Here is a 15309-nt window from a genome sequence, read left to right on the forward strand (position 1 = left end):
TCAAAAGAAAAGTGCAAAGGCTGTTTTAAAATTCGTTTTTCAAAATTGTATTGGTTGTAACATGTAAACATTTGTATTAGCCATACAGATGTTTGCCGTGGTCTGGGTGTTTGTGCAGTCCTTGTGGGTCTCCCCACCGTGCCTCGGAGAGCACGTTAAGCCGTCGGTCCCGGTTCTTATCATGTACACCTGATAGCGATCGTTACTCATAGTAGGGAATATATCCGCCAACCCGCATTGGAGCAGCGTGGGGGATTAAGCTCTGATCCTTCTCCTACATGGGGAAAGAGGGCTATGCCCAGTAGTGGGATATTACAGGCTGAAGCGTATATTGTAACATTACAATAAGAATTATTCTTTTTACTTTTAGCAATGGACGATGTCACAGGCGAAAACAATCAATTTTTGTATAACAATATATACGATGAAGTGAGTTGTGTGTGTTGTGTGTCACGTCTGTGTGATGCTTTCAATTCTATTTTCTTGATAGCACGTTGTATTTTTATTACTATTTTTTTAGCACATGACACTTGTTTTTTTTTAAATGTTTTGATTGATTATCAATGTCACATTAATTTCAAGGAGTATTTATGTATTATATGATTTTTTTTATTCATAGACTGGGCACTTATTTTTTTTTTGCTTTGTTTTTATAAATACCATTGGTTTACACTGTTCGTGTTTTGATGCACGCTAATGATAAGAAACTTATACAGACTACACTTGTGTGCAGTAAAAAACTGCAACAGTTGATTGTTAAAATTTGAAATCACCGGAAATAGAAGAAGCATTTGGTTTGCATCTTTGTGGATGTTTTTAAGTGATTGAAGTCAATCAATACAGTTTTTGCCACAAAAACAACTTAGAACACCATTTACTTGATGTGATAATTGTTTGATTTTTATAATTTTTATTATTTCATCGTTAAAGTGAATTCTAGTGATACTTGCTCTACATCCCGCTACTGTTAATTATTAGTAATCTAAATATACTTAATTTGATAACACGGTGGTCACTGCACCTGGCAATCATATACCAGTTTGCGGCTTTTCATCCTCGCACAAGTCAAGTGTGAATTATTGATAGCTAATATTATTTGAAGGATATTATTCTTATAATGGTACTGTGTGGTTACGGTACTAAAGAATATAGCCACCCCCTCTCTTCCCGTGGGTGTCGTAAGAGGAGACTAAGGGGTAACACAGTTCCGCTACCACCTTGGAACTTAAAAAGCCGACCGATGGCGGGATAACCATCCAACTGCTGGCTTTAAAATACACAGGCTGAAGACGAGCAGCAGCGTCTTCGGTGCGACAAAGCCAGTCTGTGGTCACCAACCCGCCTGTCCAATGTAGTGATTATAGGCAACACATATGAGTTCACGCCATTTTTGGCGCGAGCTTTTAGAGGCCTGTTTCCAGCAGTGGACTGTATTAGGCTGAAGTGATGATGATGATTCTTATAATAATATTTCACCCACTCTTTTTTTGTTTTGTTTGTTGTTAACTTGTTGTTGTACGTTTCTTAATATAAGTTTACCTTAACTCAGAACGCCGGCGAAATGAGGGGCATTATCTCCTTTCTCATGACGTACTTCCTCATGTACGCGACCGGTGACGAGCGTTTAAACCAGACGAATATCGTCGACTTCATCGGACAAGGCATCCAGAAGGAGATACAGACTGTCAAGCAGCCTATCGATGAGACCATTGCATATGTCGGATCTTCACAATGTGAGTTTTTTTATATATAAAAATTATACTGTTCACCTACACCGTCAATATATCATCTCCTTTGCCCTAAGGTTGCCTGGAAGAGATTGCTCTTAAGCAATAAGGCCGCCTTTTGTACATTTTTTTTTCTACAAATTATTGCTAATGTTGCTTGCTTATTTTATTTGTTTGGTGTACAATAAAGTGTTAAATAAATAAATAAATAAATATAAATATGAGGAAAAAATCTACTGAACAAATGACCTCGTTACGTTTTTGATAACGCCATCTATTATTTGATGTGTTTATTTACCATTTGATGTACTATTAATCTTTTTCTTAGACTTGTAAGCCTTTTGGTGCCTATTTAGATAGGCGATCTGAAGGAGTAAACTCCGTGCGTCGGAGATGACAAACACACTTTTTTACCACTGTGGCAAACATGTGTACAGTTGGCTTGATGGTAAGAGATTACCGTAACCATTCGACGCCATATATGAAGATTTCCCTAAGAAATTAATTTCCTTTGTGTCTAAGAAGAGATGTAGAAGTTAAAAGACTTTCTGATTTTATAAAACAGTCTCAACAATCATTAACCAACAAATTTAAGTTTAACCTTTTTTTAGGTAAACACGTGAAAAAATTAATTGGCGTGTCCTATGAACAGCTGCAGGGCGAGAGCGAACCGAATTTGAGTAAACTCACTCTAGTCTACAAAACCAGGTGAGCTGTAAAACCGACGTACTCAATCTAATGTAGCTTTTAATTATCACTTCTCTTATTATAACTTCTAAAAAGGAGGAGGTTCTCAATTCAATTGTATGTGTGTTGCTGCTGTGTGGTTACGGCATTTGGAATATAGCCACCCCCTCTCTTCCCGTGAGTGTCGTAAGAGGCGACTAAGAGATAACACAGTTCCACTACCACCTAGGAACTTAAAAAGCCGACCGATGGCGGGATAACCATCCTACTGCTGGCTTTGAAATACACCGGCTGAAGACGGGCAGCAGCGTCTTCGGTGCGACAAAGCCAGCTCTGCGGTCACCGACCCGCCTGCCTAACGTGATGACTATGGACAAAACACATGAGTTCAATCCATTTTTGGCGCGAAATTTTGGAGGTCTATGTCCATCAGTGGCCTGTATTAATGGTGTTGTACAATAAAGAGTATTATTAATATTATTTTTAACCGACTTCCAAAAAAGGAGGAGGTTCTCAATTCGAATGTTTTTTTTTTTTTTTAATGTATGTTACCTCAGAACTTTTGACCGGGTGGACCGATTTCGACAATTTTTTTTTTAATCGAAAGGTGGTGTGTGTCAATTGGTCCCATTTAAATTTATTTCAGATCTAACAACTACTTTTCGAGTTATATCTAATAATGCGTTTTTACTTGACGCTTTTTTCGTCGACCTACGTTGTATTATGCCGCATAACTTTTTACCTACTGGATGTACCGATTTTGGCAATTCTTTTTTTGTTGGAAAGGGGATATCCTTAGTTTGGTACCATGATAAGGAAACCAGGATCTGATGATGGGATCCCAGAGAAATCGAGGGAAACTCGCGAAAATCCTCAATTACTTTTTACTGGGTGTACCGATTTTGACTATTTTTTCGTCGATCTACGTTGTATTACTCGTCGATGAAATTGAAGTCGGTTTTTTTTCGTTTGTGAGCAAACACAATTATTACTTTTTGAGTTATCGTAGAGAGTGTAGCAAGATTATTACATTGCCAGTATATCTCCTTGCCTGTCTTGTTACCTTTTCTGGTGTAGAGAAGAGACCCTTTCTTCAACAAAGATAACATGACCTTCTGCACATATAAAATATAATAATAATAATAATATTCTTTATTGTACACCATTAAAAGATATAAACAAAAATAGCGGCGGTCGGCACACAACTTTTGAATATAGGACAGGGCGTAGAAAAGCCTTTTTCTACATACATACTACAGAGGTCGCTTAGACCGAATATAAAATCATCATATCAAAAATTTCGTGTCTTCTAATCTAAAATCTAGTGGTTACATCTTTCCATAGCTTAATTGGCTAAAGCACCGACACGGTAAGTCGGAGATGCAGGTTCGATCCCCGCTGGAACGGTCGATTTTTGATATGATATTAAAAATTGTTTATATATATTTACAATTATATAAAATGTTTTATATTATACTGGTGCTCTTTATTCATCTCATGTAGCGGATACACCACGATAATAAACATCACATCGGCCGCGGAGTCCCTGCGTAAGGCTCGTACATTCGACTCAGATGATAAACTGATCATCTTCATACACGGGTTCACGGATGACCCCACTAAGGACAGCTTCACTGAGATCAGCAATTCGTTCCTTAACAAAGGTAATTTGATGATTTATTGTAGTAAATAATAGTGCTTGACATACACAAAGAGTGTTCTTTTCCCAAGGTCAAGTTAAAGGCAACTTAATGTCTGTATTTCGAGAAACAACGTATACAAATTGTTATGTTTTTTAACCGACTTCCAAAAAAGGAGGAGGTTCTCAATTCGACTGTATTTTTTTTTTTTTTTTTTGTATGTTACATCAGAACTTTTGACCGGGTAGACCGATTTCGACAAATTTTGTTTTAATCGAAAGGTAGTGTGTGCCAATTGGTCCCATTTAAATTTATTTAAGATCTAACAACTACTTTTCGAGTTATATCTAATAATGCGTTTTTACTTGACGCTTTTTTCGTTGACCTACGCTGTATTATACCGCATAACTTTCTACTGGATGTACCGATTTTGATAATTCTTTTTCTGTTGGAAAGAGGATATCCCTAGTTTGGTGCCGTGATAAGAAAAACAGGATCTGATGATGGGATCCCAGAGAAATCGAGGGAAACTCTCGAAACTCCGTAATAACTTTTTACTGGGTATACCGATTTTAATAATTTTTAATTTAATCGAAAGCTGATGTTTATCATGTGGTCACATATAAATTTTATCGAGATCTGATAACTAATTTTTGAGTAATCTTTGATAACGCGTAGTTGCTTGACTATTTTTTCGTCGATCTACGTTGTATTACTTGTCGATGTAATTGAAGGCGGTTTTTTTTTCGTTTGCGAGCAAACACAATTATTCAATTACCTATTGCACTTAGATGTAATATTGTATGACAATTCTTAGATGTCAAAATATTATTTTAATTTGGGATTAATATTTGTTTTTCTAGCAAAACACCTATTTATTTAACCGGCATAAAAAAAATTATTTTCGGTTCAAAGTGTATTTTGTACGGGATAAAAACCTATGTTAGTAGTAAGAAATGATTTTTAAAAATTTACCTTCCAAATCCCTACTAATATTATTAATGTGAATGTAAGTTTGTTTTATACGCTTTCACGCGAAAACTACTCAACCGATGATCATGAAACTTTGTACAACATATTCTTGGAGGTATAAGAAGTAACATAGGATTCTTTTTATTAAAAAAAAAATCAATGCGAGCGAAGCCGCGGTTAAAAGCTAGTTGATAAATAATTGTGATAACACCTAACTAGGAAATAGGAATTGGATACTGTTCCACCTTGTTCTTGTTTACCCGCGTAAGAAAAAGATAATTATCTAAAGATCGAGTATTAATGTGTTTTTTCTTGTTTCCGTTTTCTGTTATTTAAATACGAGCGAAATCACGAGCTAATATCAGAATAACAAGAATACATCTGTATGTTTTTTTGGAACTCCAGCTATCTGTATAACTTAGGTAGGAAATAACCTGCTCAAAATCTTTAGCAGTCCGACTGGGGATGTACCTCGAGCTTACAGAAGATCACAGCTAAATTATACTGCTTTCAAGCAGTGTTGTGTTCCTGTGGTGAGTAAGGCGATAAGAACTCCAGAGGGGTCAGCAACGCGCTTGAGATGCTTCTGATTATGTGTGTGTAAGCTGCGGTAATCGTTGCCATCAGATGGGCCGTACGCTTGTTTGCCGACCTCGTTATAAAAAAATCAAGTTTTATTACAATCAGGGTGCCTGGTGCGAGTTTTATTCACAGAAACATGACAGATACGCGTTTATACGTGAAGATTTTGCATGGGAATTTAAACAGTGCAGCCTAGACGATAAAGAATAGTATACGATACAATCGACACAGAGTCATCTAGCGGCAAACGCGAGAACTAGGTTGAAATGCCGAATTTCCCATACAAAACGAAGTTAAAATTTACGCCCGTTATTGCGAGACGGATTAAACAAAACTCGCAGGCATTAGGCACTCAGTTCAATAGTTTTTACGTGAAAAACTAACAAACATCCATCCACGCATCCTCGAAAACTTTTGCAATTATAAAATTAGTAGGAGGAGTTTATAACATTAGTAGGTCCAGTCTAAAGACTTCAATCAACAATAAATAGCCCTGATACATATAACTCTTGTAGGTAAAACTTAATCAACTCATATTAACTCATTTATCAATGAAGTCATTACAGGAAGCACTAGAAATTCTCGTACGTCACTGCTTATGCAAGGAATCAAGAAAAGAATAACAATGCCTTGACGATGATTTCTTGATAATTTTGCGGTTTGCGTGACTAAACTGTCGTAATATATAAAGCGATTGTATGCAATCATGTTAATCTGATCATTTATATGGAGATTTATCTATCGCTGATTGTCTTTGAACTTTAATCATTTTCAAACGATTTTTTTTCAATTTCCTCCTAGGGGTAAAATATTTGATCCATTGAAAATATTTTTTTATATTTTACGATCACTATCATTATTTTTATTCACATAGGACTTACCACAATTTTTATTTAGAGATTTTCAACATTTCGGCGACGTTGTCGCAATAAATATAATATATAGACAAAAAACACCTCACTTAACGCCACACACGCCCCCACAAGGAGTACTCTTGTGTCGGGGGTCCGGACACACAGGAGATAATCCTAGTGGGGGCAGTTGAGTGTGAGGCGTATGTTTATTGATTTATTATGTATATTATACGTGTATTCTAGGTCACCTGAGTACGATAGCTCTGGACGGGAGCTCCCTGATCCGCTGGCTCTACCTCCGCTCCACCACCTACGTGCGCTTTATGGGCGAGAAGCTTGGAGAAACATTGGCTTCAATCGTCTACCGTGAGTTACCCTATTTTTATATTCATATTATATACGACGCATTGACGCAGCGGTCACAGCAGCTGTGACTAGCTATAGCTACTAGCTAGGCTAGCTGTGGCGCTGACGGTCGCGAGCTCGATCCCCGCACATTTGTATTGGTCATACAGATGTTTGCCGTGATCTGGGTGTTTATGCAGTCCTTGTGGGTCTCCCGATCGTGTCTCGGAGAGCACGTTAAGTCCGTCGGTCCCGGTTGTTATCAAGTAAATCTGATAGCGATCGTTACTCATAGTAGGGAATATATCCGCGAACCCGCATTGGAGTAGCGTTGTGGATTAAGCTCTGATCCTTCTCCTAAATAATATCCCAATATTACAATCTAAAGCGAATGACAGATATATATTTATACTTGATCTGTTATTGACATTGCTGGTTCAATTCTGGTTTGAATGAGTATTTTTTAATGATTTTATTTATTTTTATTTAATTTTTTTTCGTATACAAAACGAAATTTACTTTGAGCGAGATATCAGCACCTAAAGGATATCGTGACATTGTAAGCGATAATGTGGTCTAATATACTTAATTAAAATAACTCGATGTCGTTACATCGGCCTGTAGATTGGTTTGCTTGCATAATTATTCGATTACATTTTACGTTTGTGTTACGTATAATATAATACAACAGGGAAACTTTTGAAAGAAATTTTTTAAGGCTAATATGAAAATTATAAAACAAATGTGCTCCATCTAACTTAGACCTCCATCTCAACTTCCATTCTCCTCGCCCTATCACACTTTTCATAACTCTCTCGTCACGCATTCACCAACTTACTCCTGAAGGGTGCGTAAAGAATTTTTCATTCAATAAAACAGGACAATTTGTTTTTAAAGTATAAATAACCTACATGGAGGAAGAGGCCTTTACCCAGTAAGGGGATGTTACAGGCTGAAGCGTATCGTATCGCATTACTATGAATACTTAGAGTTATTACGCAAGAAAGTATGTTTATTGAAACGTATTGTAGCCTATATAGTGTGTTCAAACAATCGTTGCAAAGTAAAACCTTAAAGTGACAAATCATCAAACAAAGATACGAACAAGAAATGAAACAACGAGTTCTTGTCTTATGTCTTGTTTTGTTCTTTTATAGCTTTATAAATACTTTTTTTTAACCATAAACATACCACTACCATAAATTACTTGGAATACATAATATATCTATGTAATTATGCATTTTGCCTTTGATTCATTTAAGGCGCCTTATTATGTCATACCAAAGCCTTAGACTAAGTATTTTAATTGTGTTGTTTGTGTAACGTAATTGATGATTGTTAATTATAATAAGTGAAGATCATCTTGATATAATGCAGTATGTTGATCACTTATGCAATCAGGATACAGATAGAAATAACTATATTTCTAGTTTAAAAAGATATTTTGTATGTGTAAGATGAGCCCACAGAATTTTGTGAAGGTGGGGCAAATACAAAAAATGTAAAAACCAATTAGTTGTAGAAATAAAATGCTTTTAAATCCTGTAAATTTTCATTTAACGTCACTATCACATTACTTCAATAATGGCTTGCGGAGGTTTTGACTACATCAGATAGATTTATTATTTATATTTCCTTATAGAAATCTAAAATATTTACTAGCTTCTAGTTAGGGTAGAGTAAACGCACCCCGGGACGAGGTGGTGAATGCTAGTGCGACCTCATCTCGCCCCACCCAGGCGGACGACTTACACGTGGTGGTTTTTAGTCAGTAGGAGTTTGACATAACCCTCTGGCGCCCCGCACCGGAGAGTATCGATGATGGATTTACCCCACGTTAAAAAATAAGGGCAAACGTCCCACCTTGCCCCATTGTGGGTACATCCATGAATACATACATATAGGTTGAAGAATAAATAGACAATTGTACAAAGACGGTGCCCAATCATAAATAAATACTTACCTAAAAGATAAAATTATGAATTATAGCAATTATGATTATGAATTATAATAATAAAAAATACATTCTGTATATTTGTTTTAATAATTGATGAAACAAAATTGGATTATTAATTACAAGTCTACTAAATTTTAAACTAAAGAATCAAATTAAAAATTAAAACAGTATAATAATATTTTATCCGTTTTTTACAGAGGGTCAAGACCCGAAACTTATCCACATAATCGGACACAGTTTGGGCGCGCATATAGCCGGTTTCACGGGGAAAACCTTCCACGACTTGACCGGGAAGAAAATCGGCCGGATAACTGGATTAGACCCGGCCGGTCCTTGCTTCAGTCACGTCGACCCGGAGCTGAGGTTGAAAGATTCAGATGCAGAGTTCGTTGACGTAATACATACAGATGCTGGTGTTTACGGAATTAAGGATCCTGTGGGTGAGTGACATTCAAATAATTTTATTGTGCACCAAAATAAAATAGATCATAAAATACAGTCGTCTTTATATAGCTTTAAAATCGCTATATTGTGATTGTTCGTTCGTGAGGGTAATTTGTAAAATAAGTAAATAATTGAATAATTTGACGACCGCTGTATTATACTAGTGCGTGTACCGTGCAGGCGAATAAATGGAGGAATATGGATATTTGTAGTTGCAAAAACATAGGGTCTCTCCACCGTCCCATAGTCATAGTAGGAAATATATCATCCAACAGTGAAGCAGCGTGGTGGATTAAGCTCCAACCCGTCTCCAACATGGAGAAAGAGACTTATGCCCAGCAGTGAGATTTTACAAAGCTTAAGCTAAAATAAATAAATATGAGTATGTTTAACATTCACACACGGTCGTCTGTTCCTAAAATACGCAACTTATTGGTTATTGGGTAACAACCGGCTGTAATAGATTTTTTATAATTATAAATACATATATGTATAAATAAATACACATTATTACACTCAATCAGGGCGAAAATCAAGCCTACAAACTGTGACAATGGACAAGTCTTATACCTAAATACTAATAATGATTACAATTTCCGCAGGCCACGTAGACTTCTACCCGAACAGCGGTGCCATGCAGCCCAACTGCCTGTTTCAGACGTGCTCTCACTCTCGTTCCTGGCAACTGTTCGGAGAGAGCGTGGTCCGGCCCGACGCCTTCCCGGCGCTCAAGTGTAAGAGCTGGGACGCGTACAAGGAGGGCAAGTGTGAGAAGGACTATAGGTAATACTGTCGTTTAAACATTTATTATAGTCTTAGGGCCGGCTTCACCGCTTCAGTGTCGAGTTTATCTTACACATAAATTACGAATAGACTCTAACAGAGGTAGAATAGGTCCATCCGTTTCTCCACAATTAATAAACAACGAATATTTTGAATATAAATATCTTATAAATATTGTGCAATTCGATGGCAAACAATTATATTAAACTTTTGTCTTAAGAATACCGTCAACCGTCAAATAGCGTTATCTACAACCGGTCAAACAAGCCCTGATAGGCCTAATTATACAGGTTTCTGATATAAAGTTTCAGATATTTTACGATAACAGTATTAACAGACGAAACTTTCTGAAGTCACTTTATATTCACAAACTGTAAAAAAGTTGTTGTTAAAAGATTTATATTCACAAACTGTAAAAAAATGGTTGCAAAGGCCTGTTGCACGGGAGGTTGTCGTTTTCTGGGTGTTTGCGATTGTGTTCACATTATACGCCGTTGAATATCAGATATTTATTTACTTACAACAAAAATATAAATTAACTGTTACATTTTTTACTGAACTAACACCACAGACAATTTTTTTTTTTAATTAGACCCACATTAAAAACATTAATATGAAATTCCAGCTACATGGGCTACGCTACCAAACCAGACACCAGAGGACTTTACTACCTCCAGACCGCTGGCTCATCCCCCTTCGGTCTAGGTCTTAGCGGCATCAAGTACAAAAACATGGATGGTATTGTCAAGAACATTGGTAACATCGGAGCTGGAATATTCGGATAATTGTTTGGAATAATCTCAAGATTTGTTGACTTAGTTATGTTAATACGCTTGTTGCACTTGATTATTTTGTTTCAATACGTTAAGTTTTACAAATGATCATAAACTCTTATTATTCGAACTATTATCTACACTAACAATCGTCTTGACTAAATTTCTAAGGTTTAAAATTTGTCTTCGGCTAACGAATTAATTTTTTTAACTATTTTTTTAAAGTTGTGGTCGTGTTATACCAATTTTTTTTTCGTAAGCAATTATGACAGTTACCACTTACCTGTCAATTTAAAAAAATATATTCAGACCCATTTCGTTTCTTAAGCAAGACTTTAAAATAGAAGAGCCTAGCAAAGACTATCTGACTAATATATATTATTTATAATTCTAAGTGTTTGTTAATAATAGAGTATAATATACATTATTAGTCTCTTTGAGTTTACACAAAAGTATTTTTATCACATAGTTACCATGAAGTTATTATAAAATAATTGTTACAGAACGTAAAACGATGAGTAAAGAATAATGACATATATTTATATAATTCAATAAACTTGCCATTTGTAAATATGCCTGTGACATAGAGTAAATTGTTAATAATAAAAGCGTAAGATACTATTTATGAGTTTTATATGTTTTGAGTTGAAAACTTACAAACATTACCCCCTTCGCTTTTTTCCTTCGACCACTTTTTCAAATGTTTCCAAAATATTCGTTAGTCTTTTTTGTTAATGCGTTTCTTGCTTAACGTTATTTTATTTATGTCATCATTCTCATATTTTTATAAATTATTCGTAATAATAATCATTAAAATTGTCAATATATTAATATAATTGTTTGCTGGCAATCGAAAAAAAACCTACTTCAATTACATCAACAAATAATACAACGTAGGTAGACGAAAAAACAGTCAAGTAAATACGCATCCCACCAAAAACATTTTCATGTAAAATGTTGCCAAGACGAGATCATATGGCTCGCACTGTCAAAAAGTTATCAGATCTCATGTAGAGCCAAGCTTCTAACTTTACACGTCCTAACTCTACAAACCCTAACTTCACAAACTCTACACACCTTAGTCAAAATATGTGGCTTGGCCGTTTCGCTACCTTCAACGTGGGCGTAAGGTGAAAAATGTATTCACTGTTTATTACTTTTCTGTTATACAATAGTTCTATTGAAGAAAAAATATAAAGAAGAAGAATAATTGATATACATATAATACAAATAAAAATAAAAAGAGAAAATATATATATATATAAATGAGACAGGAAAGTCGTCATCTACAACATCGGCAGCCGGTAGTAACGAAACGGCCAAGCCACATATTTTGACTAAGGTGTGTAGAGTTTGTGAAGTTAGGGTTTGTAGAGTTAGGACGTGTAAAGTTAGAAGCTTGGCTCTACATGAGATCTGATAACTTTTTGACAGTGCGAGCCATATGATCTCGTCTTGGCAACATTTTACATGAAAATGTTTTTGGTGGGATTTCACTTCTTTTTGTAAGTTGCTTATGACAATATTATAGCTGCATTTTACCTCCGACACATTTTATACCATTAATATCATCCAATCTTCACCATATTCGGTTTAAGCACGTTGTTTTTGATTTTATGTTGAACTGATATGCAAACGGTGATCTCCACCAAAACTTAAATACCAAAATTACAAAATGTAAATTTTCGACATAAACTAATAACCGATTTTTATTTTGATGTATTTTATTATTATTATTTATAAGACGGAGTATAGTTCGCGTCATGTAAAAAGAACGCTGAAAGAAACTGGAGGGGGTGCGTTTGCGCATGGGTATACTCGCGCACAAGTACTACTGTTTTATTTTTTAATTAGGCTTTCACTCGCGGCTTCGTATAATGGTTATTGGTAGGTACATTAAAAAATACTAGAAATACAAGTGCGAATAATTCGGACTAAATAAGTATAATAATTATCACTTTACAAAATCACAATTTTTTTTAAAACAAAAGCAATAACAAATTTTTTAGTTATTGAAATGTCGTATTCAAAAATAATAATTATCTGTACTCTCGATATTCGTATCTTAATAGTTTTTATGTGTTTAAAATGATAAATTGATAATTGTTTTTTAGTGAAATAAATAGTAAATGGAGAATTTTGTAATTTAAAACTTTTGTGCGCGATAATAATTTGAGTCGACGTCGAACTGTCAACCGCTGTCAACCAATAGCACACCGGCAAGCATGCGACAGTGATAAACACTCCCGTCCCCCTGCCCCGTACCACCAAATAGACCGATAAATCGCTTCTGCGCAGCTTCAAGGCCAGCGTTCTTTTTACATGACGCGAACTATAACTAGGAGTCCCTATATCAATTTTCAGATCTCTAGCATCAAAATTTTGCGGAAGTCTCATACAAACTTACATCCCCTAGTTTAAGGGGTTGGGGGGTAAAAGTTCCAAGTTTTAGAATTTTTTTCTTGTTTGTGTACTAATACTAGCTTACATACCAAATTTCAGCTTTCTGGGACTTCAGGAAGTACTCTAAGAATTTTGATGATCATCAGTGAGTGACGAAATCGGGGTTTTTTAGATATCAATAAAATCTAAAGTATAAGAGCTATGTAATTGAAACTTTATATGTTTAATAAGTTTACTATTGACATTATATTCCGAGAATTTTGTTTATCTAGTATAATCCAAACCCAAGTTATGGGGGTTCAAAAAAACGACGAAGCACTTCGAGAAAAGATAGGTAGTGCTTTTCGTTTTTTTTTTTTTTTTCTTTTCTGGCTCGTCTTGGCGGGGGCACTACCGTGCCCCCAGATTATCAAAGATTACTCCAAAAGTTGTAATCAGATTTCGATGAAATTTAAATGTGACCACATAATAAACATCGGCTTTCGATTAAATTAAAAATCATCAAAATCAGTACACCCAGTAAAAAGTTATGTGAATTTTCGAGAGTCTCCCTCGATTTCTCTGGAACCCCACCATCAGATCCTGGTTTCCTTATCATGGTACCACACTTCGGATATCTCCTTTCCAACAAAAAAAGAATTATCAAAATCGATGCATAAACGACGAAATTATCCCCGAACATACATAATTGCATTTGTGCTTGTATATTGTTTTCGGAGCCCGGACACATGAGAAAATCTTACTGGGGGCCGTTGAATGTGAAGCGTTTATTTATTTATACGGTCGAATTGAGTAACATCCTCCTTTTTTTGAAGTCAGTTAAAAATAAAGAAATATAGTCGTGTGATAACTCGCTAACAGAGTCGAGCGATCGAGTGGTCTCTACACACATTCTCATTTTTGAAAGTTTGAATTTGAATAAAAGTCGGTACGATTTCATTTAATACTTCGAATATTAATTCTACGTTATTACTCAGGATACTTTTTATCTCGAAATTGACTAAGGTAGGGCACAGCAGGAATTTCCTGCTTAAAATATGGAGCAGCCCGACTGGGGTAGTACCTCGACCTTACAGAAGATCACAGCTAAATACTGTTTTCAAGCAGTATTGTGTTCCTGTTGGTGAGTAAGGTGACCAGAGCTCCTGGGGGATTGGGGATTGGGTCGGCAACGCGCTTGCGATTTCTGGTGTTGCAGGCGTCTATAAGCTACGGTAATCGCTTACCAACAGGTGAGCCGTACGCTTGTTTGTCGACCTAGTGACATAAAAAAAAATTTAATTCTCTTGGGAGATGGGATGAAAAATTGTTTTCTAATGTTTAAGTTTCACTCATTATAATTAAACAACTTTTTCGGTTTTTATCGCGGTTTATTAAGAGCCTGCCGTGACCGTGGTTGCTGTAAACTGTAAAGTATTCGAAGCGTCGGGCATTTAGAAAACTTAATAAACCGCGATAAAATCCGAAAGTTGTGTAAGAGATGATAATTAAAATACTCGTATGTAATTGCAGTCGTGGGTACAGTTTAATATACTAGCCGCGGCCCGCGGCTTCACCTGTGTAATTTCATTCATCCTCACAAACTTTCACATTTATACTATCAGTTAGATAGGAAGACACAAATAGATAACATGAACATACACGTGGTATAAAATAAAACTCGTATAAAACAAAGCATCTTTATTTGTAATATCTGTTACTTAATAACTTCGTTAAATATCAAATAATACGGATCTGGGGACTCTTACAAAAATAAACATCTTCAATAAATATCAAAATTATAACGCGCTACTTTATTACCGTACAGACAGAATATTGTGGGAAAAGTACTAGCGAAGACTGCCTACCAGTGACTAGTACACCGGTACCTATGAATTTTATACGATTGAATTATTAATTATTATTGTATAAATGTGTAATGGTGAAGAAAAATAAGATATTTTTAGAAATTAATTTGAAAGGGTTAACAGTGGTCTAAAAAGTTACTAAAGTTATATTGTTTTTTTTTAAATCAAATGTCAAATAATTATATTTAACCGGTGTACTAGCTGTCTTACCATTAAAATCAAGGTTTGTTTGTCTGACTGTACTTTAATTAACCCCGCTGAAAAAAAAATTACCTCAAAACACGCGCATTGAGAA

At 35.5% G+C, this 15309-nt stretch overlaps 1 protein-coding gene across 1 annotated transcript; it reads left to right on the forward strand.

Annotated features, from left to right (window-relative positions):
• The first annotated feature begins 1561 nt into the window (after positions 1-1561).
• LOC123665437 (pancreatic triacylglycerol lipase-like) lies at positions 1562-11385 on the forward strand. Its single transcript, XM_045599745.1, has 7 exons — positions 1562-1733; positions 2339-2435; positions 3918-4078; positions 6706-6828; positions 8962-9204; positions 9811-9991; positions 10617-11385. The coding sequence occupies exons 1-7, from the start codon at positions 1562-1564 to the stop codon at positions 10774-10776; spliced, it is 1137 nt and encodes a 378-aa protein (XP_045455701.1). The 3' UTR covers positions 10777-11385.
• The last annotated feature ends 3924 nt before the right edge of the window (positions 11386-15309 follow it).

The sequence above is a fragment of the Melitaea cinxia genome, chromosome 24, assembly GCF_905220565.1.
Source record: "Melitaea cinxia chromosome 24, ilMelCinx1.1, whole genome shotgun sequence".
Classification (NCBI taxonomy): domain Eukaryota; kingdom Metazoa; phylum Arthropoda; class Insecta; order Lepidoptera; family Nymphalidae; genus Melitaea; species Melitaea cinxia.